This window comes from Lepidochelys kempii, chromosome 8 (genome assembly GCF_965140285.1).
Source record: "Lepidochelys kempii isolate rLepKem1 chromosome 8, rLepKem1.hap1, whole genome shotgun sequence".
In the NCBI taxonomy this organism is placed as follows: Eukaryota; Metazoa; Chordata; order Testudines; family Cheloniidae; genus Lepidochelys; species Lepidochelys kempii.
This window is the reverse complement of record NC_136387.1, coordinates 22,214,831-22,238,243: the sequence shown is the minus strand read 5'-3', so window position 1 is coordinate 22,238,243 and position 23,413 is coordinate 22,214,831. Positions and strand designations below refer to the sequence as shown.

The 23,413-nt window shown below is 40.3% G+C and overlaps 1 protein-coding gene across 8 annotated transcripts in view; it reads left to right on the top strand.

Moving 5' to 3' along the window:
* CSNK1A1 (casein kinase 1 alpha 1) overlaps window positions 1–16,953 on the top strand; it is a 52,130-nt gene extending 35,177 nt beyond the window's left edge. For 2 of the 8 annotated variants that reach the window (XM_073355835.2, XM_073355843.2), the window contains 6 exons: window positions 548–654; window positions 1,614–1,762; window positions 2,418–2,458; window positions 5,844–7,759; window positions 8,281–9,131; window positions 15,461–16,953. In XM_073355835.2, the coding sequence (XP_073211936.1) occupies window positions 548–654; window positions 1,614–1,762; window positions 2,418–2,455 (294 nt within the window). In that variant the 3' untranslated portion in view covers window positions 2,456–2,458; window positions 5,844–7,759; window positions 8,281–9,131; window positions 15,461–16,953. Of the gene's footprint in view, window positions 1–547; window positions 655–1,613; window positions 1,768–2,417; window positions 2,459–5,843; window positions 7,760–8,280; window positions 9,132–15,460 lie in introns of those variants that run through there. The other 6 variants (XM_073355840.2, XM_073355837.2, XM_073355836.2 and 3 more) reach the window with 6 other exon arrangements.
* The last annotated feature ends 6,460 nt before the right edge of the window (window positions 16,954–23,413 follow it).

Genomic DNA, 23,413 nt, shown 5'->3' with positions numbered 1-23,413 from the left:
AAGCAGCACTTATTATGCAGAAATTCACATTATGATGCCAGTTCTCAAAGTAGACTTTTTCATGATTAGGTCCCAAGGAGCATTAAGCAGTAGCTTCTGTTACTTAGAATACCCCCAAAATAGCCTGTACAAGTAACTGAGTTTTCTGAAGAACTGTAACCACTTCTGTTGGGGCAAAGGATTTTTAAGAACTAAGCATAACTAGAATAAAAGGGGAAAGGTATAAAAGAATAAAGCATTTGGTATATTTTCAGTTTTAATTAAATGCTGCTGTTTGTATATGTCTTTATTTTTACGTTGCATACATCATATTAAGGTCCTGTGAATTAAGACAGGAAAAGGAATATATTCTTGGGTGTCTAGTGATCTGATGAGCATCCTGAGCAAAATGGGGCCAAAACAGAGACTTAAGTTATTGACTTCTCCTAAGACCCAAATCCATTTTTAAACTCTGCCTTTAAATATTGGCTATGGCTTTTTGATTTCTGAATCCTTACAAATGGCTCCTCATTGCGGGTCATAGTTTGACTAATGCTGTTGCTTACAGGGATTTCCTGCAGAATTTGCCATGTACCTGAACTACTGTCGTGGCCTTCGCTTTGAAGAGGCACCGGATTACATGTATCTGAGGCAATTATTCCGTATTCTTTTCAGGTCAGTCTAAAAATATAGCATAATTTAGAAATCTAATCGGATCAGCATTCAAATGAACAATAACTGCTTCATGAATCTTCTTTAGAGTTTTTTTTCTTTTTAAATTCCTGGAATGGGGAAACTTCTAAGTTTACTTCAAGAAATCATTTAAAATTAGAAACAGTATGCAAACTACAACTTTAGAAAACCAGGAAATGTGGCACAATATGAAACTGGCTGTGAAGGAAGAGGATCTTTTCTATTTGATCTGGTCCGCCCTGGCGATGACGTAGATCAGTGACTTTGATTCCTCTTCATCCTCAACCCCCAAAATGGCTGAAATTGTCCAACATCCCACCATCTCCAGCAACTCTCAGTGGCAAGAGGATTATGGGATCTGGATCACGAGAAGAAGCGATGGGAAGCTTTTGGGTGCGGTGAGGATTGGGGCTACATATAGATCTGGTGGTGGTGTCCTGGAAGTTTATTTGAGGGAATGGTGTTTTAAAACCCATTAATACTTTTTACACTGTAAAGAAGCAAACAAGAACATAAGACCAACTGTTTTCTCTATAAAGTGCCTTTAAATAATGGAAGTTGGTGTTGACCCTCTATAATCTGAGCCCTTTGGAATCTTATAAATTCATGTAGGATGATTTGTAGCACCAGAAATCTCTCCTATAAGACAATATAAAGGAAGAATCATGACTCCAGTGCAGGCAGGAGGAGAAGCTGGGCTGTGCAGAAGTACTTCTACAGATGCAGATATCTGTGTGAATGAGGGAAGCAGACATTACCAAATGGCTTTGACTTACTCCAAGGATTCCTTTCAGTTAGTAATATTTAGCATTTGTACACTGCTCTTAATTGTTTTTTGTAAAGTGCTTTGAAGATTAACTTCTAGCTTCATTTCTCAGCAGACTGGCTTGAAATTCACAGTAAGGTAGTCACGTTGCAGTAAGTGTTTCCCTGTCTTCTAGGACCCTGAACCACCAATATGACTACACGTTCGACTGGACAATGTTAAAGCAGAAAGCAGCACAGCAAGCCGCCTCTTCCAGTGGGCAGGGGCAGCAGGCCCAAACCCCCACAGGCAAGCAAACTGACAAATCCAAGAGTAACATGAAAGGTTAGTAGCCAAGAACCAAGTGACGTTACAGGAAAAAATTAAACACTAAATTGGACAATGCCAGTGATTTAAGTGTTAGATCAAGGAGGTGGTTTAAAAACACACATTTGGCTGTTTGTTTAAAAAAAAAAAAAGACGTCCTTGGAGAATTTGACTACTAACTTTAAACCAAAATGTCCTTGTTCTTCATATCATTTCTTTTGGGGATGTTGGGTCATTTTAACCACTGCATCTTTTGCTCCCGCATTAACCCCTTTTCCAAAACAAGAAAATGACTTGGTGTTGGGAATGTGATAAGTGATACAATCCAAAATCCTAGACCTAACACTTTACAGCGATAGTCCTCATTAACTAGGGCCAGTATCTGGAGACTTTGGGTTCTGCTCTGTTCCAGCTATAGGAGTGTTGTGGGTTTTTCTCCACTCTGCATCTGTCCAGCAGTGAAAATGGAAAACTGTGAATGATATGGTTTCATCACTTGGCTTCCTCTAATGTTAATACATACTGCATTCAGCCTCACTTGGCCCAAAGTCCAGGGAAAGGACCAATAAGCCTGGAATGTCTTGCTCAAATTTAGGTATAATCTTGAACTGCTGTTGTACTTCAAGGTTTTATCCCAGAAAGTCACAATTTTCCATCTTTTTTCATTTCAAAGTGGCTGGACATTCTTGGTTTTTAGACTTCTTGGTATAAAACGTAAGTTTTTAGATGATGATTTTGCGGGGAAATGTTGTGAAATGTTCAGATGCAATTGCTGTCCAAAACTTCTTTTTGAGACTAAACATGCTTCACTTTGAACACTGTTGAATTCTTCTGGAAAAGCCCTAGGGACTACTTTGAATATGTTTTCTAGCTGCTTTTAAAACTCAGCTATTTGAGCAAGGAAATGATTTTCAATCTTACCTTCACAATGCATATGCTGTATTAGATTATATTTCATTGATGCAGTAACAGTTACTACTATAGCAGGTCCTTGTGCCAAGCATGGCTGAAATAAAAGAGAAACCTTGGATAATGCCTGGTTAGAATTTAACCTACAGTGAATCTAGGTGTGAAGTCAGTAAACTAGCAGGTTAAGTTTTAAGACTAATAATGCAGGGAAGTGTTGTGAAATCCACTGCACAATTCTGACTTCCAGCATTCTCTTACTGGTAGACCATTCTGGGATATTAAAACTTGTTTTTGAGGTCAGTGCTGCACTTGGCAAGCCAATCAGTTGAAGGCCTACTTAACCACTATCAAGTATTCCAGCAAGAATAGTCTGATGTAGCTGGCATCCTACCTTTTTGATTGCAGCAAAACCATGATGCCACAAGTTAGCTAGCCAACTTGAGCGTATTGGTTGCTCACTCTACTACATGCTAATGCCACCTGTTTGCGGGAGGTGGGTGGGAGGGTTGGAAGGTGAAAATTGAGCATCTTGACTGGTTAGAACCTTGTAGAACAAATACTCTCTGTGTATTTTTCTTTTATTTGTATACCAGGCCATCAATGTACATGGCTGTTTATAAAGTACATTAAACAAATTTAAGACATAGTCCCTACCCAGAAGAGCTTACAGTCTACTCTAAACTGACCAAACGTAAGAAATTAACTCTGGAGTTGGGGAGGGAGTCATTAAACTTCCTTCCCCAACACAAAGAGAAGCTACACAGCCATTAAACCTCTCCCAAAACAAAGAAAAGAATCTCCGCTATTAACCCCCCACACACACCTTTCCTTACTTCAACAAAGCAAACAGCAACATTAAATGCCCATGTAAATAAACTTCCACTAGTTCCCTCTCAACAAAGATCTCCTTTATAATACCCACACAGTTAATCCCAACCAAACCTTGCCAATAATCTGAAAAGTCCTGTGCTAATGAGTGGATTCTAATATCACATCTCAGTAAAGGCCTCTCCCTTCCTGCTGTTCTTCCTCCTGCTGCTGCCACCTATGAATCCATTGTGTTTGCTGTAGGGAGGAAGAGCTGTCTCTCCCTTTCATCTGATCTGGAATTCTGTAAAGGTCCCGGGAGGGAGAGGGCAGCATGCCCAAAAACGTTTTGTTTCGCTGGATTCTTCCGGAACAGCAGCAGATAGAGAATAAATTGGCTACTGGTTGGTTGAAATACAAGAGATACTTCATAATCTGGAAAGCATTCCAGAAGTAGGAAGACATTAACAACAGTGACATAAATAATGCAGAGTTGGGGAAAGCCAGAATCGTTTGTATGGAAACTTCTTTTTTACTAGACATTAACATGGAAAAAACGTTAAAGCGAAGTGCAAGTTCTGTTCTCCTGAGTATGACACGTAGATAGAATGGAGAAACTCTGATGAATTCTCATGATGTGTCCAGCTACTAGCAAAACTATTGCAGTCAAACAGCAAGAAAGGGAAAACTGGTCTGCATCAAAATTTTTCTTCTGTGCACTCCAACTTTGTCGTTGGCAGCATCAAGAAGCATGCAGGGATATTTTCTGTCATATGGGTGAAAGTGAAGCTAATTCAACTTCTTAGTCTTCTGATAAGTATTTTGATACTCCACCTGCTTCAACATTGAAAACTCCTACTCCTGGAAAGTATTCAGATGTTCATAATCGTTTTTAAGAGGCTTTTGGATAAAATGTGCCATGATCAGAAAAAACCTAACTTGACTACATTTGGTAGAGGTGTTCATGCCGGCAATATACCATTTCATACCATCAAAAATCCTCATATGCTAGAATTTTTTCATAACTTGCATCCTATTTACAAAGTACCAAGTAGGATACAGTTTATAGGGAGTCTTCTGAATGCCAAAGCAGACAATGTGAAAAAATTGATGTATTTACTGTGCAAGTTCCTCACGTGTCTCTCTAGTATTTGATGAATGGGGCTATAGTCAGAGTGCTCCATCAACTTCATGATAACTCCACAGTGCTTTACTCATTTCAGTGCACAACTGAGAATCACCACACAGCCCAATATATTGTTGACCAGTGTAGTAATGTAATCAATGAATTGGCTCCAGGGAAGGTTATTTTGGTTGTACCAACAACATGGCTAATATGAAACCTGCTTGGGCTTTAATAAATGTGTCCACACCTTCTTTGTTTATGTGCTGTCCATATGATGCAGTTTTTCATTGGCGAGATCTGACAATTTCTCATCATGTGTCAAAAGTGAAAAGCATTTTCAAGTTTTTGAAAAAACAGCCATTCTTCAGTTATTGAGTACAGGACTCAGTATCATCCACACAGAGTAAGCATAGTCATACTCGATGGGCATCTTCTATTAAATGTTTCCAAGATCTTCAAATATTCAAGAAGGTCATTCAATACACAGCTGTTGGAAAAAGTGGTGGCCAAGTGCTGCCCCTGAGTACTCTGCGCTGACAGTCTCAATATCTTGAATATAAAGCTCAAAGTTCATTTCACTGTTTGTACCCCATAGCTCAGTCCATTCAGACTACGGAAAATTATAGTTAAACATTAATGGTAAGAATGAGTTGCTGATGGATAAATTTTTTGAGAATACTGAACACAACCCACTTACAAAAACTGAAGAGGAAAGGTAATAGACAAAACAGTATCATGGAAAAGCCAAGTGATCACATAATGCTGCCTACCTTCTTGATCCACATTTCTAGAGCCAAGACCTTTCTGGTGACACATTCAATTCAGTTTGTGACCTCTTAGTGACTGTTGCAAATTTTAAAGCATATACAAATGTGCAAACAATTCTGACGGTACAACTGCATGTGCGGAACAAAACTTGTCAGTTTGGGGAATCCTCATCCATTCAGAAACCAGAAATAGACTGAAGACCGCCAGTGCTGGGAAGCTGGTGACCATGTGTCACAATTTAATATTAGAGAAGAAAATGGCAGATTAAGAGTTGACTCAGTATTCATCGGATGAAGAAGAAAGCGATAATGATGAATTTGGTGGCAGGAATAGATGAAGTAGTTGAAGCTGAAGAAAAAGATAAATGAAAAGCCAGGTGCTTGAAGAGTTGGCCTGCTACTCACTAGCATATGTGCATTTAAAAAAATCACTTTTTACATATGCTATTTGTTTTCTGTTTAATTTTTCTTTTATAACTTTTGTATGCAGTGGTGTTGTAGCCCTGTTGGTCCCAAGATATTAGAGGGACAAAGGTGAGTGACGTATTATTTATTATTGGACCAACTTCTGTTGAGGAGAGACCAGCTTACACGGAGGTTTTCTTGCATAACATTCACATTGCTAAAAAGGTAGTAATTCTATTTATTAGAATGTTTTCATTGTGCTTCACATTTTTCTAAGTTAAATAACTTTTGTTTCGTAATTAGGCACAAGTGTTTAAAGCTAAGCCTATTGAAGACCATAAAGTGTTACCTTTTTGTTGTTACTATTCTGATAAATTAGTGCTTTAGTGGTTTTCCATACTTGCCATTTTTTTTAATAATGTTTGACCAAGTCAGCTGGCCAATTATTTTGGACTGATTGAATGCTCAACCCTTACTGCAGTTGATGCAGTTTCTTAAAGCTTGATTTGCAAGTTGAATCTTCACTGAGGGAAACAGCGAAGGAAAGAATCTTTGACAGTTATTCATGTCACTTGTTTCAGTAAACAGCTGCAAAAGAACTGTTCTGTGGTTCTCCTTGCTAAATGGGTGAGTGAATTTTTTTTGAAAAAATACAAAAATAGGATTTTTAGGTTTTAAATTTTTAAACAATTTTCTCTTTAAAAATAAACCTGTTTTAAAATGAAGTTTGAATTTACTCCAAAATATGTTAAGGCTTAAACTTGCTGTAATCTCTTAACACTTAAATAAAAAATACATATGCCGAATCCATGAGCCTCTATCAAAAACTTTGAGTTAAAGGATGCTTTTCTATATAAAATATTTTCCCCGATTCTAACTTTTGAGCTTTATAAATGATGTAATAGGTCATGTACTGTAATAGCTTGATCCTGTGGTAGACCCACAGGCTGTACTGCTTGGTGCAAGAGCCTGGCAGTCGTCATAAATGTTGGACCTCTAACTTCAGGAGATATCCTGTATCTCATCAGGATCATCCACTGAGCCCACCTTGAGGTGGTCTCCTCCTGTTTTATATCTTGGATTGTTAATTCTTTTGTTTGGCTGGGGCTGGGGCAGGGTAGAGGAGTTTTGTAACAAGGGAGAAGGAGCAGAAGGGTGCAACACTGGAGTGAAAACAGGACACTGGGAAAAAGGGATAACATTCTTCAGAGTGCAGCCTCTAGCGCAGTGTTTTTCAAATGCAGCCATTGTAGCCACATGCAGCTACCGGAGCTTTTCTTGTGGCCACAGCCTCCTGGGCCGTGATGGGGACAGTGTGGGGGGGGAAGGAGTGGCAAAGTAGCGGCCCCTCCCTGTTGCTCCTGGATGCACCGCCTTGGTATTGGTTGGAGGGCTGCCAGTAGGGGTTGGATCCTGCCCCCCTCCGGTGACAACCTGGGGCACAACGCTGGAGGAGCAGGCAGCCAGTGAGTTCCTCACCTTCCCAGGGGCAGTGGGGCTCAGGCTTTGGGCTTCAGCCCTGGGGAGGCAGGGCCTAAGGCTCTGGCCATGTTTCGGGCTCCGGCTGTGCAGCACCAGGCTCCAGCCCTACGGCTTTGGGCTCCATCCCAGACCCCATCCCCTGTCCGTTTCAGGATCTGGACACAAGATTTCAGGCTCCATCCTACAAATATTTTAGGGAAAAAATATGAGTAGCCACCAGCAAAAGTTGGTGGCCTCATAGCGCGGCCACCAAAACATTTATCCTGAGAACTCCTTCTCTGTTCATTTCAACACTTGGGAATAGAGGAGGAAAGAGACCTGCCATGGCTGCGAGTCATATTTACAAAACAAACAAAAATTGTACCTCCTGGGTATAAAAGGAACATCATATGCTAAATGTAAGCAGCACAACAGAGATGCAAGGTCTGGTTGTCAGAATGAAGCATGATGCAAAATGCTCTTCAGAAGGCAATGATTTTGAAGATGATGTGGACATATCTGAACAATCTGGATTATCTGGTTAGTAAACTTATTTTTCCACCATTCTTATGGACTGCCTACCATGTCTTACTATGTTAGTGAATGATAACTTAGCTTATTGTCACACACCAGTGTTTTGGGTAGATTATTTACTTACCAACTTCAAAGTTTTTGTGTTCACAATATAATTGGTATATTAATTTGTTGTGGGAATATTTATCGATTCCATTTTTACTGTTACTGGTGGACTTCTGAAATGACTTTTTTATTGCGCAGTATAATCAAACAAAAGTAGAGTTTGATTAGGCATTTATGAATTTTTAACATTTAAAGGGGTTTTTATTTTCACGCTGTCTGGTATGTTTCTAGAAATGAGGGTTTTTTAATAGAATTGGATAATTCTCATGACTTTTTTCCAATAAAACTAGGTTCGGAATAAATTATTTAAACAGTGGAACAAACAGGTCCAGTAGGATGCGTGTTTCATGTGTTTTATATATACTTTATTATAAGCAACACTGAGTAATGCTTAATTAGTGACGTTTACCATTTTGTTTCAGGGTCCATCTTAGACAATAAGGGTTTATGAACATCTGTCTGCAGTGTTTACAACTTCAGAGTCATCATCTGCCGGTACCACTAGATTGCCGCAACTAAATATGTGTCCGACAGTAAATTACCTGAATCAAGAAAAGACTTTCTTCATTATCCAGTAAAACCATGGATGCGTTAGTAATCAGGATCAGCCCATTCCAACCAGACTCCTTTGGTGACAAGATTGCTTGGTTCATTTATGCAACAAATTCTCCCTTTCGTCTTGTTCAGAGCAAACATTTCATTGATGTGGCGCAGTCGTTATGATGAGGCTACACACTACTGGCAGAGCAGACCATGCTGGAAAGTTACTGGACACAGAGTGTGAGAATGAAATTGAACACTGTGTGCAAAAAAAATTTACGGGAAATTTCATTAATCTGAGTCTTGATGAGTGGAGCAACGTACACAATGATCCAATAATCTGTGCTTGTGTGACAACAGAAGATGGGGTTGTCTATCTTACAAGAACAATTGATACATCAGGAAATATCCACGTAGCAGAATACTTATCAGTAGCAGTAAAAGCTATAACAAGTTGAACAAAAATTAAAGTGTGTAGCATCAGAGACAATGCTGCAAATGTAGCAAAGATGAGAAGATATCCAGAAGAAAATAATGAAGGGACCCTAAAACTTGGGGTTGCAGTGCTCATTTGATTAATCTTTTAGCCGAAGTTCACCTCCAGGAATAAATAAAAATGTTGAAATTTCAAAATAATTCCCTAACAACCACTTCAGCTTTGCTGCAGAGAGGAGGAGGATCCAAACCAATTCTCACCCAATATGTACAATGGGATTAGTAGTTGACTTTTGAGGTATTTATTAAGAACTGACCTGTTTTGATGACTATTTGTGAAGCAAATTGTTGGCAAAATAGATGGAACTATCACAGCTGAAGTAGTCAACATCAGACTGAAGAGAAATGTAGAATACATGCTGCATATACTGAAACCACTTTCTGTAGCTTTGGATAAACTGCAGAAAGATTGCTGTATTGCTGATGCTGTTGAAATTTAGAAAGGAACATCAGGAGACATTGAGGAAAGGAAATAATGAACAACAAATTTTAAATTGCAGGCAGTAAGGAAGCAGATGGATCAATCATTTACTCATCTCCTTTTCTTGTCAATATTGTCAATGCAAAGCACCAGGGTAGATGCTTTAACTGCTGAAGGTGCTACTATACTACTGGCATCTAATAATCACTCATCAGTCATGCCAACCACAATAAATTTCAGGGCTGGTGGTAAACCATTCAAGCCATACACGTTTGCTAATGATTTAAACAAAGTCCTACCACTGAACTGGTGGCTGTCACTAGTTAAGCACCTGGAACCAGAGTTTTTTGAAGTGCTAAACCTGCTTTTGACAGCAGTAGCCTCTTCTGCAGGCACAGTGAATATTTGCTTTATTTGAACTAATTCAAATTTGAGAAATCAATTAGGAGTCGAAAAAGCAGGAAAGCTAGTCCCTCTTCTAGTCTATGAATAAAAACGAGGGGAAGGGATGAAATCTAAAAGTTTGAAGGAGGGCCTAAGAAATGTAGGAGACTCTCTCATGTTCAAGAGACTTATGCGAAAAGGAACTTCAGCCTGGGCAAATGTGCCAAAGTGAAAGTAACAGGAGCTGACCTGAAATAATTTAATCACTGCTAAACGCAGTTAATCCCTGTTTCCTAAATCATTTAGTTGTAAATGTGAAATATGTTTTGATAAGCAAAGTTTTGTTGAATAAAAATGCTGTTTTCTGTGTTTAAATTCCAGCTGCTGTCCTAATGCAGCATGATTCAAATTATGGGCAAAAGTTAATTATCCAGTAAATAATTGTACATTTTCAGTATGCTAGAAAACAGTGAATGATATTGCTTAATCTGAAACTATTAAACTAAAATTGCATAAATAAATGTGTGTGTATATGTATTAGGACTGTTGATTAATCGCAATTAACTCAAATTAATTGCACTGTTAAACAATAGAATACCAATTGAAATTTATTAAATATTTTGGATGTTTTTGTACATTCTCATATATATCGTATTGTGTTGTAATCAAAATATGCACTGATTTTGATTACAAATATTTGCACTTTAAAAATGATAAACAAAAATAGTATTTTTCAGTTCACCTCATACAAGTACGGTAGTGCAGCCTTTGTTGTAAAAGTGCAACTTACAAATGTAGATTTTTGGTTTTTTACATAACTGCACTCAAACAAAACAATGTAAAACTTCAGAGCCCACAAGTCCACTCAGTCCTACTTCTTGTTCAGCCAACCGCTAAGACAAACTGGTTTGTTTACATTTACGGGAGATAATGCTGCTCTCTTATTTAGTGTCACCAGAAAGTGAGAACAAGCTTTTGCATGACACTTTTGTACCCGGCATTGCAAGGTATTTACGTGCCAGATAAGCTAAACATTTGTATGCCCCTTCATGCTTTGGCCAACGTTCCAGAGGACATGCTTCCATACTGATGACACTTGTTTTAATTAAATTTGGCACAGTTCTCTCCCCCCCCCCCCCCCCCGAGGAGTTCAATGTCCCCTGCTCTGTTTTACCCACATTCTGCCATATTTCATGTTATAGCAGTCTCGGATGATGACCCAGCACATGTTCATTTTAAGAACACTTTCAGAACAGATTTCAGAAAACACAAGTTACCAATATGAGATTTCTAAAATAGCTACAGCTCTGGACCCAAGGTTTAAGAATCTGAAGTGCCTTCCAAAATCTGAGGGTCAAGGTTTGGAGCATGCTTTCAGAAGTCTTAAAAGAGCAACACTTCAATGCAGAAACTACAGAACCTGAATCACCAAAAAAGAAAATCAACTTTCTGCTTGTGGCATCTGACTCAAACAATGAAAATGAATGTTGGTCTGCACTGCTTTGGATTGTTATCGAGCAGGACCTGTCATCAGCATGGACACATCCTCTGGAATGGTGGTTGAAGCATGAAGGGACATACGAATCTTTTAGCGCACCTGGCATGTAAATATTTTGCAACACCAGCTACAAAAGTGACATGAGAACGCCTGTTCTCACTTTCAGGTGATGTAAACAAGAAGCGGGCAGCATTATCTCCTGCAGATGTTAATAGACTTATTTATCTGACCAATTGGCTGAACAAGAAGTGGACTGAGTGGACTTGCAGGCTCTAAAATTTTTTTTTTTAAATGCAGGTTTTTTTGTACATAGTCCTACATCTGTAAGTTCAACTTTCAAGATCGAGATCACACTACAGTACTTCTGTTAGGTGAATTGAAAAATACTATTTTGATATTTTACAGTGCAAATACTTCTAATCAAAAATAAATATAAGCTCTGTACACTTTGTATTCTGTGTTGTAATTGAAATTAATATATTAGAAAATGTAGAAAACATCCAAAAATTTAAATAAATGGTATTCTATTGTTTAACAGTGCGATTAATCATGATTAATTAATTGTTAGCTTGTGATGGTCAGTCCTAGGGCTATAAAGTAAAACCGTAGTCAGCTAAGAGGGAAGCCGGGAAACCTTCTCATCTGAAAGCCACTTACACTGCTCTATGCAGAGAAAGGTAGTAGACCGCAGGGTCTCAACAAACTGTTGGGACATGCTTTTGTGGGAAGACATTGTGGGGAGGGATAGCTCAGTGGTTTGAGCATTGGTCTGCTAAACCCAGGGTTGAGAGTTCAATCTTTGAGGGGGCCATTTGGGATCTGGGGCAAAAATTGGGGATTGGTCCTGCTTTGAGTAGGGGGTTGGACTAGATGACCTCCTGAGGTCCCTTCCAACCCTGGTATTCTATGATTGTCCCAATTCTCCCATTTCATCCAAGGACTGGACAGTTACCAGAACCAAGAAATGGATCCTCTTTGTGTGGTGGGAGCACCTACTCTGTAATCTTTTCTTCTTCTTGCTCCCTCCCCAGTAGTTCCTCTAACACTCCTTGTATGTTCAGGATTGCTAGAGGAAAGCATTAAGGAGGTTCATGGATTCCACAGCATGAGACCTGTCTCTTGTGTCTTCTGTGGTGGGGATGCTCCCATCTGCTTCCTCACTTTGTTAATCCCACAGTCCTCCATCAGCAATACAGAGGAGAGGCAGCATGAGGGCTGGTTCGTTACAGTACCAGGACGCTGTATCCTGGATAAGTGCTGCTGTGCTCGTTTGTCAGAGCACTGCATCCACTCTGGGCTTTCCTCCAGGAAGTGGAGGCAAAAATTATCTGAAAAAAAACAGCTTTTAAACGTGAAAGCGTCTCTTGTCAATTAAAATATTACAAACTGGTAGAACGTCTGACGTTAAAGCCTAAGAAGGCCAAGAAATGGCAACAGTATTTTCCCTTGGTGTTTAATGTTGGTAGTACTTGTATCCAAAACACGGCATGCTGTTCATAGATCATGGCAGTACCTAAGACCTAATTGAGCAAATTCTGATATTAGGCAAAAGTGGCAGTGTAAAAGTGTGCTTTTGTTTCCTTTCATATTTTCCCAGATTCAAATAAAACTTGTTCTGTTATTTAGTGAGATGTTTTCTAGCTACTAACACCAGAAATGCAAAAAAAACCTGCTCAAATTCGCATCTTATCATCCCCAGTAATCTGCAATTTGATCTTTGATGGGGGTTTTTCATGACACGGAAGACCCCAGCTCATCATGCCATAGCTGTATGGACTCCGCAGTGCTGATCACTATAAACTGGCTGCTTTTTTCAGAGATGAGACTCAAGCATACACAGCAAATCTACTGAATGTGTCATTTTTAGATTGCTTTCCTTACCGTAAACTCACAAACTAGTGAATCTCGTTCTGGTCCCATGGTTCCCGAAAGGCTATTAGCATTTAGGAAGATTCCCAAACTTACGCTCTGACTCCTCCCCTCTCTCATTTTAAAAGACATGTACTACTGATTGTCCTTAGTGCAGCTTGACAACTGGAAACAAAGAACTGTTGTCACAAGACTAGCCAATTTAGTGGTCCACAGGCCACAGTTTGGTCACTGATGTAGAGTATCCTGCCTTGCTTAACAGTAATACAGAACACAGGAGATTCATGTGATTATTGCATTTTGTTTCCTTTTGTTTCATCCACTATCTCCCATAAATCATTTCTTTATATCATGCTGTTCGTGTTATCTTGTACATTGAGTATCTGTGATGGAGAGTTGATAAAAGCTCTAAAGATGTTTGATTTCCTGAGCATAAGAACTTCCAAAATGCAGTGAACCTATAACAGTGGTAGGTGTGTAGTAATAGAGGCACCTGAACAAATGATACGGCAAAATGGCACTAGTGTTGGATGGTATTGTGACCAGAATGCAGGGGGGAAGTGTACATACCAGATTGTGGTTGCCAGTCTTATCAGCGTGACATCCCAAAGTACAGCCCCAGTATCTGTGTAACCAGTCCTGAGACTGTAGGAAGTGTTTGTCAAATTGGCGAAGGCTTATCACAACAGAAGAACACAGCCACACAGCAAAAATGCAGACTGCACAATGGTAGTTTTTCCTGCAGCTTTTAATGAGGGTGCTTAAAAGAAGGTGGTGTAAATGCTGAGCGTTTTAAATGCTTTCCAAATTAGGTGCAGTGTACTTCACATTCTGATAGGCTGGTAAAATAGTCTGAATAGTCTGAAGCTGGGTAATGATTTGGGACAAAGCATGTCAGATGGGCCTTTATCTTTCAACTAAAAACATACAGCTGCAGTCATTTGGATAAGGCATATTAAAGATGAGTTGCAAAGAAGAAAAGAATCTTTGACTCTAATCCGTTTTGGCTTCTTTAATTGAAGTTCAGTTTTCTTTACAGATCATAAAGTGTTTTTGCTTGTTTCCATTAGAAATCTAAGTGCTGTGTATTCTGGAACGCTCTCTGACTACAGAACTAGTGAAATGGTGACATCACAAGAGCTAAAAGCTGAGCCGTTAAAGGAAAGGGATTTTTTTTTAATCGCTGGTTTTAAAATTCTTTTTTAAAATCTGTTCAATGATTGACTCTGGTTAAAGAAAATTTGCTAGTTTCAGCATTCTAGTCCCTTCAGTAAGTCATTAGTGTTCAGACTTCCCTCCAAAAAAAGTCAGGCATTTCTAAGTTCAAAAACAAAAATGAACAACCTTTCAGGCTTTTATCCCTCATGAAATAGCAATGGCCGCAAGTCCAATTTTAAAATACTGGTCACCTTTTAAAGGTTTTGGGGTATCAAAATGACCTCATGGGGGTGATTTGATTGAAGATTTCTTGTGTGGTAAATGATCTAATGGCTGCATCTGTTTGAGAACAGAATTTCAGTTTTCCAGTAACTGCTCTCAAATGAATTGGGGATAGGAAACTATCAGATGGCCAGAGACATTCATAAACAAAATGCACCTTGATTTGTGAACATCTCACTACAACACTTCAGTCTACCGTGTTCCTTAAAGTCTGGGGCCTGCCTACAATTCTTAAACCTGAGCATTTCCAGTCGCGCCATTATAAGTAGACAACTACAAAGGGCTTAAATGGAGCCCTGAAGGATCTGTAAAAGTAACTGGTGCCCAGCCAAAGCAGTGGCTCCCTCCAAACACATCACAATGTGCCTTTTTAAAATAAGGATCTGAAGCAAACCAGCTGATAGTTGCTTCATGGAGTGAAAAGGCATTTTAAAGTATTTCTGCACAGTTCCAAAACGGTTCTAATCCGGCTGGCCCCAAAGAACGGGATCAAATCTGCTTCCTGCCACTTGATGCTCCTCCGAGAGACTGTCATCAGGTGACCGGTGGGGACATTCTGCAAAATACACACACACACACACACACACAGCATTACAGACAAGTAGAAAACAACTCTGTGAAATTACACCCTGCTTCCTAGTGGCAAGAACACATCTTGTTCTTAAATTCTATGGCTGGCTGCCAAACTGAATGGCCATTTGAAGGACTTTGCATCTAGTTAGTGCATATGTGTACTGTTGCTATAAATTTATAAGCATGCGATGTTGGTTCGGAACAGTGATCAGTCAAACCACGTTTAGCTTTAGAAAAGGAAAGCAGGGACCATACCGTTCTAAAATGGAACAACATTTTCCTCTGTAAATGACCATAATTATTTGTGTTTAACCCTGCCATCCCGGAGGCTGTTCCGTTTTTCTTTTCAAATATCAGTAAGTTGCCTTTGTTTATCTTACAGGTTTCTGAGCATGAAGAGAGGAACAAACAAAGCAGAGCAGATCGGAGCAGGACTTGTCACTCCCCAAATCCTAGAAATTTTAGTTCATACGTACACTTGCCAGTGGTTGTGGGCAACCATTTACTTGGTGTAAAGAACTTAATTTCAGTATAAACTGGCTCTGGGCAGTACTGGTGATGCTGCACTTTGAGTTGTAGCAGCAGCTGTAATTGTGAATTACTGAGATAGTGAAACATGGTGTCCAGTTTTCTATTGCATTTTTTCAAGTGGAAAAGTTAACTAAATGGTTGACACAAAATGGTGGAGAAAATTGTGCATATGCCAATTTTTGTTACCTTTTTACTTTGAACTACACTGCTTATGAGATCTCATTGTTTTGGAAGAATGGCATGAACAGTCTTCAGCAACAGTTGTGATAATTGTAAATGCTCACAACTGTGCACTCTTTCTGGTTATTCCTCCCTGGGTTTTGAAAGTTGTACACTTAAAACATTCTTAAAATTGTTGGCTTCTATGTGCAACATACCAAGCCAGCTGACATGGTAGTAACCAAAGATTCCAGTTTTTAAGCGTATGAAAGACTCTGCCTGCTTACCTGTGCTAGAAATAACAGCATCTAAAGTGAAGACTTAAGAGAAACTTAGCGACTACTAGATAATCTTTAGGACTCTGCATTAACTCTATAATGTTCTTGGTATAAAAGGAAAAACAGCATATTTGTCACAGAAATTTAGTTAACATCTTACAACTCAACCTGTATGTAAGTTGCTTAGATAAATGTAATCACTGTAAACATCTATATGATCTGGGATTTTGTTTTTATTTTGAAACGGGAGCTTTTTTGTTTACAAGTTCATTAAAAACTAAAAACTTTCTGTAAGGAAATTTTTTTTTTAAATTTGCCTTGTTAATTCAGTCTAAAGAAATCAACACCACCCCAGTTCTTTTTAAACAGGCAATTTCAAGGCCATTTGTTAAGCAAAAAGTCATTTTTCTTTCTAAATCATTTTAGATTTAGTATTGTAATTCTTCCTCACTTTCGTTTTTAATTTTTTTTTCTTGAGGGGAAAGGGCAGTCTTGCAATTTTTTATAACCTGCTGCATTGATACCCAGCCCTCTATAATAAGAGATTGGCATCTTTTGAAGACCCCAGTATTGGCAGCCCACAAGTGTTGCCGTTGTCTTGCATTGGCTGAACTGACTTGTGGTGATTAGTTTTGAAAATTTAGAATGGAAGTGTTTGGAGGGTTTTAAACCAAGGCATTTTCTTTCAAGTTCTTGTGAAGTGGATATAATCAAATTAACTCTTGTTCTTGGACAGCCTCACACTGTGCAGTGTTCACATTGGTTACTGCCCTGGGCTTTCCTCCTCACTCTTACTTTAGCCCAGCTGAAAGAAAAGTACTTTTATTGCTGGTAATTCTTTAACAGTGTAATTTATTCCTTTATAGCATGTCAGAATAAATTAAAAAAATCTGAAAATGCTGCCAGATGCCTATTGTGTAAATGGTGTTTTTACGTTAGCATTTTTAGACTGTTTCCATGCATATAGCAAAGTTTTTTGGCCAGGGGGCATATTTTTCTTGTTGGAAAAAATCTTTTAATTTGAAAAACTCTATTCCAAGTCTGCAATATATCCTGTGCACTCTTACTAAAGAGACTGAGATCGCAATTATAACAGACTACTGCTGTTCCAAAAAGTGGGCAACCTAATGGGGGGTGGCAGGCGGGTGGGCTTGTATTCTAGTTTTCCTGATAAGATGTTAAATTCATATCCGGAGAAACCTGTGTCTTGTGAGTTGGCAACTATATTAATAAACACCACTTCAATAGTTAACATGGGTAAATATCTGTTTGGATGGGCGAGGGGTTTGAAAGTGTTGAAGACCTCAAATATATCAAAATATACTTTCAGTGCTTCTGTCTATGTATATGAAGGGCTTCATTTTTCTTTTGTAACTTTGCCTTTGAGTAAAGACAGTTTCTTGCAGCCGGGGGGGAGGATGCTTAAGAGAGCTATTTTCCAGAGTGAATGGGGAACTGATTTCTTTCATGTATTTTTGGGGGAGTCTGCTGGGGTAGTGGTGAGGTTCTAGGTGGCATTCCTCTACTTCATATTTTGCCAAAGGAAACTTTGAAATTCTAAGTATTTGACAAATCCCAGTCTCAGTAATGGAAACAGCCATATTTCAAAGGCACCTGTTGCCATAGCATCTAGGTACATAATTTACAACTAGGCACAAACCAGAGTATTCTGAGGTATATCTAAACTGAATGGAAAGTCCCACTTCTGTAAGACACACTGGTACAAGTGGAAGACGCTGATCTGAAATGTAAGCTCCTCCTGGACAGCTGTAACGTTTCCAGAAAGGATTAGTTGATCTGAACTTCATAGGCCACCAATGCTATTTCCTTGCATAAATGTAGCTCCCCAAAATTGTGGGGAGATGCCATCACAGCCACTGTCAGCTACTGTTTTGGGAAGATACGACAGTTGTGGGGGGGAGATTCCTGTGTAGCTATAATCTTGTTCTGTTTACAAATGAGTATGTAATGGATTATTAATGGTGGGGGGGTGGATTCAGCAGTTGTGTAGCACTATAAGTGAAATCCATTCCTAGCTGCCTGCCTTGTTCACCTATCAGGAAAACCTGGATTTGGTGGAGTCAAGAGATCCTGTTAATCTACAAAAGTCATAGAATTGTGCTACTTCCATGTGCAGGAAAGGATGGAAGCTAATTGATACTATTTAATACGTGTATATGGTTCTTGTTTGATGTGAAAACGTGAGTCTAGCATGGGAGATGCTGTCATATGCACATCAGACAGTATGGCATTGTTTTGGAAGGCACTTCCCACTCCTGCAGCCATCAGGCTGAACAACAAAGAGAATCTCTTCCAAAGAGGGTGAACACCAGCTGAATGTTGGATGGCTGTATACTGTGCAATACATACTGTAACCAAGATGTAAAACTGAAGCCAAAGTACTAAACTCTGTGAATCTGGGCTAATGGCTTTCAGTTGCAGCTCTGCCAGATATGTCACATGGGTGGTTCCCTTACTAATAATATCCAGTGCCCTAAAGGGCAAAGCAAAATATTTTGCAACAGATTTCCAAGCAATAACATACCTACGATGGTCATATATATGGCACATACTAAGACCCCATCCCATGCGAACTTGCCTCCTAGTGAGAACCAGAGTTCCTGACAATTGAACATAATACAATAAAACAGGTTTTAAGCAATTTTGTAACTGTTTAAATCACCAAGAGTGTACTGTCACTTTGATGCTGTTTTTAAAGTGTAGGCACATTACCAAGTTTGTAGGGCACCGAAGTTCCATGCACTTTTCTGTTCATGTTAGAAGAAGCGCTCTGCTTACTTCACTGGGTATTAGCAGTGGGGGTCCTCGTAAGAGATTCTAGGTTTTAACTGGGACGTGCAGGTTCGTTTTAAAGAACGGAGCCTGCCAAATGGTTACCAAACACATTGAAAGCCTGTTCAATGTATAATCTTGATGTACGCAATCTTTAACAAAGTTTATTCTCTTGAGGTGTCTGAGGGTTCATTCTGGTTTTTATTAAACTTTTGTACCTAAATTCAGTTGTTGAAGAGATGTATCTATTCTGTTCTACCATTGTAAGTGTGCACTTCTGAAAGGTTCCCTGAACTTGCATGTGGCTTTGTGGATTGTACACCTTCTGAAGTGGGAATTTTGCACCAAGGAATCTTCGATTTCTATTTCAAAACTTACATCTAGTGAGCTTTTCACATGGGATTTTAATTTCCCTTGACACTGTTCTCCAATTTAGAAGATGTTGCTGAGCCAGCCTGCTTCCTCAGCTCCATCTGCTCCTTACTTAGAGTGAAGCTATCATGCTGAATTCATTAACAGCCTGGTGTCGTAAATGCAAGTTTACAAGCACCGCAGACTCCAGCAGAAAGGTGAAGTTGAGCTGTGAGGAAGAGCTCTTAACTGCTGCAAGCACAAATGTCTCCCATAATTGTAATGGGGCAAGCAAGGGACTATAGAAAACCACCTTTCTAGGACAGCTCCCTTCATGGCTTGCACCAGTGTGCGACAGTATATCTTTAAAGTTCCATTGTCTAGGAATAAACCAATGGGCCCTTGGTGCAAATCCTGTATGCAGTGAAGTCTCTTTGGGCTGATAAACAAGAGGTGTAAGGCTGTCCAGTGCACGGCCTTGAGGACTACTTTGATGGACACCTTTCCAGACTACACATGTGAAGCTGCTTTGTCCCAAGTTGTGAAGAGAAAGCTATCCCCTTAACACACAATCTATCTCAAAGAAATTGGGTCTTTTGAAAAGAGTCTTGCAAGTCCCAAACATATTATATTCAGCTGAGTTTGAGGCATTAAAGTTTTTATATACGAAAGCTTTGGTCTAGTTGACTCATTGAATGCATGCGTCGAAGAGCATGTGCAAAGAAACTGTTCACAAGTGCACCATGCATAGTCTGACTGCCACCACTAGCCAGTGCTGGATTCGGATAGCTAGGAGTAATTTGTGGAGAAGAGATGAACTCCAGGGGAAGTAGGTAAATTAGAATCAAGCTTTCACAAACTCTAATTATACAGCTAGATTATTGTTCAAAGTCTAAGTACTTTGTATTACTAATGGAAAGCTTTCATGTTTTGCTTCCTGAAGGTACTTGACCAAATTTTCAGTAAATATTTGATCTTTGTGTTTTATTTTTTTCCCCCCCTGCCTCTACTGTGACCCAATCGCTTCTCTCCTGGGTTTATCCATCTGAAATATTTATTCTGGTTTTGAGAAATCCTAAATTTCCCATTTGGGGGGTTGAATGGGGGAAGCTGCTTGTATGTCAGTGAATCTTGGTTCTCTGCGGTGTCATGCAGAATATCAGTATTCATAGCTAAGAGGAGGAAAAGTCTCAAGTTTTTAAACTAACAAAAGTGGGGCAACATTTTGGATGGAACTCGTACATATTTCAGAGGATGGGGTGGGCATCCTGAATTTAAGAACATACAAGGTAGAGCTTGCCAACTTACCTAAATTTAGCCACCTTTTGTTTAGTGGCAGAGTTTTGAACAATTTTTTTTTAAAAGTACAATGAAAACAGCAATTCAGGATGTAAAGAAACACCTGATCAGAAAACGGATTCCTCTTCTCCCCCCTCCCCATTCTTTTAAAAAAAAAAATCACCTTTTGACATAATGCCTGGACTGGCTCATAAGCTTCCCTGCTGTTAGGGAAGTTCCTTTCTCCATGCACCTGTGTAATGACCTACTCCTGGAGACAAGGCTTTTCCTCTGTATAAACAGCATTATGTAAAGCAGTGGTTTTCAAACCTGGGTATACGGACCCCTAGGGCTACTTGAGAAAAATCCTGCCTTCCCACAATTCCCTGGGTGTGCCTAGAAGGCCAGACATTTTCCCACCGTTTGCTGGAAAAGACTCACAGACTGGCTCTGCTTATGGCAGTGCTATGAACCATGGGATATCCCTGACTAACTTCTAGCGCCTCATGCAGGTGAGTGCAGCATCTGTGTGGAGCCAGTAACTTGCATGACAGTTCTACACAGCAGCAGAGAAAAGCTCAAACTGGAAAATACCAGAGGGGAGGAACACAGTCTAGGTTCCTTCTAGCTTGGTTACTGGAAGCAATTAAGCTCAGATTTCCATGCTGAACTCATTTCTTTTTTTGGTGGCAGTTCCTCCTGCAGGAGCAGTTGGTATTTTAGAAGGACCACTTCCAAGGCTATGCTGCTGTTGTGTCATAACATGTAAAAAGGCAAGCCCTGCTGATTAATATGTATAATAAGCATTTCTAGTATTTAGGGCCGTTACAAAATCTAGAGTACTCCTCAATAATCCTTCAGGATGTGACTCAGTTGTTTGCCAATTTATGTCTCAAATTGCAGTGGTGCTAGTAGATAACACCTGAAATTCACACTGAGTCACATCCTGGAAATATACCCCTCCCTGAGTCCCTCCTCAGGGGGTTGCAGTTTCGCCCTAATCAATGTACTTTTCGCTCTTCTAGGTGCACTAAACGAGTCAGCAATATTTTTAATAGATGTGCTACAGGCACTCCAGTGCGGCACTGCCCAACACTTATCCATGTTTCACATGAGTTTATAGGGCTCGGTTGCAATGAGCCCATCTGGCTTGTGATAATGGCTTTGTGGCTAGCATTGATCTGGTAGCAAGCCCCAGAAACTGATTACGCCATTTTCATAAATCATTCTGTTGAATGAACTTTCTCCATGCTGACAACTCTTTAAATTGTATCTTATCTGACCGTTCCTGTACCTCTTGATAACACTCAGAGCCTCTCCGGTCAGCGGGCCCATGTAGAGGGTATTATAGGGGCCTCAGCATAATAATGTGCTCCCCGCAATTCAGAGAGAGACTTGCTTTTCTTCTTGTGTGTCATGTCCTTGGGAAAAGATCTTTGCATGTGCCCAGAAGGCAAAGTGAAGCCTGAGACTGCAGTATCTCTAACCCTGCTCAGGCATGGTTTGTTCATGTGTCATGCAGCAAAACCTCAGCTCTTACACGTTACACGAAATCCCCCCCACCCCCATAGCAAATGATCTTGTTAAGGATGTCCAAACGTGGTTTGTCCCATGCACCTCTTTCCCCCTTTTTTTGTGCTTGCATGTTCTTCCTGTGATGCCTCCAGTAATTGCTTTATGTGGAAGAAGTACCCTTAGGAAGAGCACAGTTAGCTGGGTCTTTTAAAATGTAATTTATCAGCTGGGACCAAGGAGAGGCCGCCCCGGGGGGCTGGCCAGCTCTTTGTGGACCAATACCAGCCATCAGTTTGGATGTTTGACGGCACGAGGCAATGCCCGAGTCTTCCAACACCTTTCTGCCATCACGATACGTTCCTTTAACTGGTGGGTGTATTTTAAATTTAAAAAAAAAATAAATGCGTTCAGTTCAACAAAAGCCAGGGTCCATCGCATGAGCAGCTGCCTGCTTCTGTTGCACTCTGGCTGCCAGAGACTAAGGAAGTCCGAATTTAAGGCCAGATGGGCCCAATCAAATCACCTGGTCAGGGTGGGGTTAAAGGCCACTGCTGTTGGTTTCCTCTCTCCCTGTTGGGCTGCTGGTCAGTGCCAGGGTGCGGTGCGCTCTAGAAGAGGGGCCAGCACAGACTGCCTCTGGCCTGCCTCGTTACCTTTAAAAGGGGGCAGCTCGTGAAAATAGCGCACCACAGCCTTCGCCTCCTTGGCGTTTGCCAGGAAACAGGTAAACAGAAGGGATAACTGGAGGTGGGGTTGCAGTTTTCCTTTAACTGGTGCCCAGTTGTTGCACCTTATTCCTCCATTACCCCTCCTGGCTACAGTGGGGGAAGGCACTGAGGGGAGAAATGAAGTCACTGGGCCTATGGCCCTTCATTCTGTTCCGGCTGAGCATGTCAGAATTCAAATTGCCCTGCCAATGTGTAAGTGCAATCTAGTATTAACTGTATTCTAGAGAGGCTTTGGGTGAGCATGGAGACTTCATTACCTGCAGGGACTCAAAGGAGGTCAGAGTCAAAGCAGGCAGAGGCGTGTGGAGAGAGACTTCGTTGTCTAGCTCATTTTGCCAACATTAAAATCACTTCTAACATTGGAGGAGGACATCCTTGATACTGATGAACTCCGCAGGTCAGAGCCGGAGTCCTTCATGTAGGCAGCAGCTGCTTGGCCCTGTTCTCCAGATTTGCAGTATGTAAGCCGAGGCATTTGGCCTCCTGGGCCAGAGCCTTCTCTGAATCCTAGGAGTACTTCTGGGAGTCTAGCGCTGCTTCCATAGAGCATTTCTTCCGTTTATTGCAAATAACCAAATTGCAACAGGTTTCCTGATGGACTGCACGCGAACTGTCTCTCTGAAGGGAAAAACGTGGCTGTCACGGCGTGCCCAGCTCTTCCCTCTCCAAAGAGCAGTTGGTTCTTTGGAGCAAGTTGACACC